At 56.4% G+C, this 5,359-nt stretch overlaps 1 protein-coding gene across 2 annotated transcripts; it reads right to left on the bottom strand.

Annotated features, from left to right (window-relative positions):
* PINLYP (phospholipase A2 inhibitor and LY6/PLAUR domain containing) lies at positions 1-5,256 on the bottom strand. Of its 2 annotated transcripts, none has more exons than XM_082369697.1 (6): positions 4,360-5,256; positions 3,852-4,009; positions 2,612-2,728; positions 809-961; positions 429-572; positions 1-235 (listed from the first exon to the last, which is right to left on the bottom strand). In XM_082369697.1, the coding sequence occupies exons 2-6, from the start codon at positions 3,919-3,921 to the stop codon at positions 90-92; spliced, it is 630 nt and encodes a 209-aa protein (XP_082225823.1). In that variant the 5' UTR covers positions 3,922-4,009; positions 4,360-5,256; the 3' UTR covers positions 1-89. The 2 variants fall into 2 exon arrangements, with proteins under 2 accessions (XP_082225823.1, XP_082225822.1); XM_082369696.1 differs by lacking the exon at positions 4,360-5,256 and adding an exon at positions 4,235-4,353.
* Between the last annotated feature and the right edge of the window lie 103 nt (positions 5,257-5,359).

Genomic DNA, 5,359 nt, shown 5'->3' with positions numbered 1-5,359 from the left:
TTGTTCTGTTAAGTTGTTTAATATATTGGCACATGGGAAGCTGTAGCTGAGAACAAATCGAGACCAAATGTGGCATATGCCTCAGTTCTTCACTTAGCCTTGCCGGAAGGCTGGGGGTCTGGAAGACAGTTGGCCTGGGTGATGGTGTAGATACGAGAGGCTGAGGGCACCAGGGTCCCAGGCTTGGTGTGGCAGGCATTCTCTGTAGCGCAGCCCCGAGTAGCAAATATGACGCCTGTTGGGGGGGAGGGATTTCAGACGGGAGTCAGGACTTCCAACCCCTCCCTCCTCATGACCCTGGGGTCATGCCCCTGCCACCTCCTCACCCAGTTCTCTGGACCCACTCTCTCCCCTAGAATCTGGAAGTATGAGCCTCCAGTTCTGGAAGCCTCCCTGTACCCTCCTCCAGAAATCTAGGTGCCCCTCACCAGTCTGCACTTTGCCAGCACAGGTGATACAGTGGCTTTCCTGGCCAACACAGAGTACTTTCTTAGTTGAAGAGCATGTTTCCTTGAAGGGGCTGATGCAGGTAGGGCACTGGAGGCCATTCTCCGTACGATTGTTCTCGGGAGCTGGGGAGGAGGGTGGAGTGTAAGGTGTAAGGTACGTTAAACCCTTTCCCAACCTCACAACAACCCTGGGGACACCGGTTGCTAATGGACACTGCGTTTCACAGGCGAGGAACTGAGGCTCAGAGCAAGGAAGATGCTTGCCAAAGGTTACAGCGCGGGTCAGTGGCGGGTGCTCACAGCAGGCTCTCAGGCGGGGCAGGAAGGGACTCCAGATGTGGGGCTGAGCTGGCACTTACTGGGCAGGGGATCGTGGTTGCAGACATCGCTCTGGCAGCAGCGTGTGTTGGACACCATGTAGTTCTCAGGGTCCATGGTGATGGAGACGAATCCTGAGCTGCAGGCGCTGGATTTCATGCAACCCTTATAGGTGTTCACCGCCTGGTGGCCCTCTGCAGGATGGCGAGGGAGGGGAGGGCTCAGGGGCCCTGGCCTGGACCCTGGCTTCCAGGTCTCTCCCAACCTTACAGCTGCCCCAGCCCGTTGCTGTCTAGGGAGGTCTCTTCCAGCCCCCCAGAGTCATACCCCCTTATCTGCCTGGGGCATGGTCTGGACTGTTTATTAGGTCCACTCCACCCCACCCCCTCCAGGCTTTGGTGGTCTCTTGCAGTTCCCATCGGCAAGCCCTGGTGCCTGCCTGAGTGGTGCCTTCCGCCCCATGCCACCCCACTGCCATCCTCTAAGGGTCACACCTGTAGTGGTCTTTTTCAGGCCGCCTATGGCTATCCCCATGGCGGTGTGAAATGATCGCTTCCAGCCTTTCGCCCTCCCCTGACCCTTGGAATCCCTTCCACCAAATGCTGCAACGCCACCCTCGCCCCCCCCCACCCTGTAACACCCATATCCTTCTCTGTCTAACGTGGTCTCTTCCAGATTTCCCCAGGGTCACTCCCCAGACCTCCCACCGAAGGTCTCTTGCTGCCCTCCTTGGCTATTCTCAGGTCTTGCCTGAAGTGGTCTCCGTCCAGTCTCCACGGCCTTCCCCCTCCCCCTCCCCACAGTACGGTGGTCTCTTCCAACCCTAGAGTTTCCCCTCTTTACCCCACAGAAAGGTGTTTTTTCCCCCAACTTCCTCCTGCGGTCCCAGGGTCCCATCTCCCTCCCATATACTCCTGGGTGGTCTCTTCAAGACTTTCAGGTCCTTCCCCCACCTGCCCACTCTTGCTAGGTGAGTAGGGCAGCGTGCAATCTTCTATCCCACTTTGCACACCCCCTCCGGTTGGAATGGTTCCTTCCTACACTCAACGTGGGCCTTGCCTCCTGTCACATCCTTCCTTCTCCAGGCTCACGCCCTGCCCCACCATCTTCCTTTAACTAAGGGTTTCTGGGTCTCTTTCAGCTTTGAATGAACACCCCACCCCCCGTGGTTTCTTCCTTTGCTCCCCTTCTCCCCGATCCTCTCTCAGGTCTGGGACAGTCCCTGACATTTAAGTCTTGCCCCTCCTCTCCCATTGTACTCATATGTCTCCCCATTGCTGCAGCTCCACTTCTTCTTTGTGATAATTTGCTCCATACTTCAGGATTATCTTCCCTCTCCTGTCTGTTCTTTTATATCTCTCCCTCTACCCCAATATCATCTCTCCTCTTCTTGTCAGGAATGGTCTCTTCCAACCCATATCCCTAGGGGATCCCTCCCGCCCCAAATGGTCAACCTGGTCACATTCCTTCCAACCCACCCCAGCCCCTTCCTTCTCCTCTACACGCCCCCCTCCACCTCTTGCATATTAGATTTTTCCCCTCTCGCGATTTCTCTCTTCTCCCTTGTCCTTTCCTTTCCTAATCCCCTCCTGCCTAAGAAAGTCTCTATATCTGCCCCCCACCCCCACCCCATCAACTCTTTGGAGTCTAATGTTCAGAAATCCCTGACAACAGTGGTTTCTGTCGTTCCATCGGATTCTCTTCCCTCCATCCACCTCGAGATTGCCTTTCCCTCTTTCCTGCCCGCTCACCACTGGAAGGTTCCTCCCTGCGCGTGCTGGTACCTGCTACCCCGAAAGCACAGCCCCGTCCCCAGGATCTGACGCCACGCCCTGCCCTCTTACTTCTGTTGGTGTGAGCCACGATGACCACGCAGGAGTCCTGGTCGGGGTCACAAGTTTGCACATTTCCACTGCACGTGGGTCCGGAGCCTGTACACACCTCACAGCTCAGTGGGTACCCTGCAGTGTAGAGAGCAGGGCTCTAGTCAAGGGTGGTGTGGTCTGCGGACCAAGACTTTGGACGGAGTCCAGAGGGGGATGCGGGGGGCGGTCTGAGGGAGGAAGGAAGGGTATCTTCCTGATTGTTCTTGGGCGGGGCATTGGCGGCTGTCCAGGGAGCTGTCCGAAGCTCCGGCAGAGACGCGGTGGTGCTCCAGCAAAGCTGCTTTCAGGGGTGGGAAGCGACTCCACCAGGGAGCAAGTTTACCTAATTACAAGGCTGGGGACTTTGGACGCTAGGGTCCTCTGAGAAAGTTTGGGGACAGGGAGGGGTCCTGGTGAAGGCTTCCACGGACTTTTGTGAAACTTCAGGTCGAGCTGGTTCTCGGAAGTGAGACTCTCTTCCTTGTAGGTACCACACGTAGGTCTTGTAGACAGTAGGAGCCCAGGCAGGGGTACCTGAGGCTGGGATCTGCATCCCAGGTCAAGAAGGGAGAGCGAGGACCAGGAGGGCAAGCGCATGGGCTCCCTGGTCCTGAGAGAGGAGGCAACTGGGGGCCCAGACACTGGGCAACTGCGTCCTGGGGAAGGTGGGGCTCGCCTGAATTCCTGCATCAAGGGGAGGACACCAGGGGTCTGAATTCCCTAGAGTTCTGGGAGAAAGAAAATCTCTCCCCTGCCCCATCATTTTTTTTAAAAAAGATTTCCCTTTCTAATCATACTCTCATCTGATTTTCTAAAATTCAGACGTCTTTTTTTTTTTTTTGGCCGAGCTGCATGGCATGCGGGATCTTAGTTCCCCAACCAGGAGTCGAACCCACGCCCCCTGCAGTGGAAGCGCAGAGTCTTAACAACTGGACCCCCAGGGAAATCCCCAGATGGCTTATTTTGAGACCCTGCCTGTGGGACAGGGGATTCAGAGCCCATCAAACCCCCTCCTTTCTCAGGGATTCACACACACAAGTTTCTGAGCTATTCTTCCCTTGGGGCCCCAGTCTTTCTCTCCTTTACCCTCTGCCTTTGCCGTGAATCTGAATTCCCAGGACACCTCGTCTTTCCCCCTCGCCCCTGGAGGACCTTGCTGAATGCCCTCTCATAGTCCTCTTTCCGAAGGTCCCAGGATTCCAGGCCCCTAGTCACTTACCCAGGCCCAGGAGGGTGCAGAGCAGCACGGAGGCCAGCAGGAAGGTCTGGGGTTTTGTGGAAAGCCTCATGATGGATGAGTGAGTGAACCTGCAGTCCCAGGTCCCCAGCTCTTCTTATAGGAAGCTGAGGAGGGGTGGGTCTGGACCCACCCTACCCCTAGGGTGAGAAAGAAGTGATGTAAGATCTGGGGGCAGGTCTCTGTAGCTCTGGGGTGGGGAGGCAGAACCAGAATCCGAATGCGACATGGGCATCTTGTGCCCAGCCCCCTCCTCCACGGGGACCCCAGGAGTCTGGACTTCCAGCCCTCTCTTCCATCAGGACCCAGAAGGTCACTTCCCTATTTTCTCACATTCCCACCCCCCCCCCTTTTTTTTTTCTGACCTGAGGCCCAAGATCAGAATCTCAGAATCGGGTCATTTGATTCCCTGTAGGGTAGAGCGGCTGCTAGGACTGAGATACCCTTCTTTTTCTTCCCAAGGAGGTGCCCAGCGTGGGTGGGGCCCTACCTGGGAGCGTCCAGCATGTCCAGGCTTATTCTGTAGGGGCACGCTTGGCTCATATTCACTTTTCTGTGTTTGGGCTGCCTCCAGCTCCGACCGCACCCCAAGATGCCCTTCTGGGTCTCTCGGGGACTGAACGGAGGGGTGCTTGTCACCGGGCAGGGGTGGGCGTGGTATGAGACACATGCCCATAGGTCACATTGGAAAACTGAGGCATGGTTGGAAGCACTCAAGGCTGGATGTGTGTTTGGGCACATGCATTGTGTTTTATTTAGGTTCTTTTTTTTTTTTTTTTTTTTAATTTATTTATGGCTGTGTTGGGTCTTCGTTTCTGTGCGAGGGCTTTCTCTAGTTGTGGCAAGCGGGGGCCCCTCTTCATCGCGGTGCGCGGGCCTCTCACTATCGCGGCCTCTCTTGTTGCGGAGCACAGGCTCCAGATGCGCAGGCTCAGTAATTGTGGCTCACGGGCCTAGTTGCTCCGCGGCATGTGGGATCTTCCCAGACTAGGGCTCGAACCCGTGTCCCCTGCATTAGCAGGCGGATTCTCACCCACTGCGCTACCAGAGAAGCCCTTATTTAAGTTCTTTACCCACTCTCTCTGCCTCAGGCATAAGCTTGAGAGATCAGAGATTGTGTGTGTGTGTGTGTGTGTGTGTGTGTGTGTGTGTTGGTGGCGGGCATGGGGAGGGTAGCCAGCAACCGGTGGAGGGGATCCTGTTGCGGTAGGCTCCAGGCTCCCTGCAAAAATCCACTCAGATTTGCTGGCCTCTTGCTTTCCAGGCTTCAGTTGGGGTGGTGAGGATGGCGAATTTCTTCTGGGGACCAGTCCTGGAGGCCACGCCAGTGCTAGGCGCCCAGAAAACCTAGTGTGAAAGTCACCGGGAGGAGGGGCTAGAGCGCGGTTTGGCCAGAGGGAGGCGGGAAAAGCCCGTTGCTAGGCAACTCAGCCCCTCTCGCTTCTCTCGGGAGAGGCGCACTGGGCTTGCGCAGTGTTGACGCGACCTCC

This window comes from Balaenoptera borealis (genome assembly GCF_965194805.1).
Source record: "Balaenoptera borealis genome assembly, chromosome: 19".
In the NCBI taxonomy this organism is placed as follows: domain Eukaryota; kingdom Metazoa; phylum Chordata; class Mammalia; order Artiodactyla; family Balaenopteridae; genus Balaenoptera; species Balaenoptera borealis.
The sequence above is the reverse complement of the archived record's forward strand: the minus strand, read 5'-3'. Positions and strand labels throughout refer to the sequence as shown.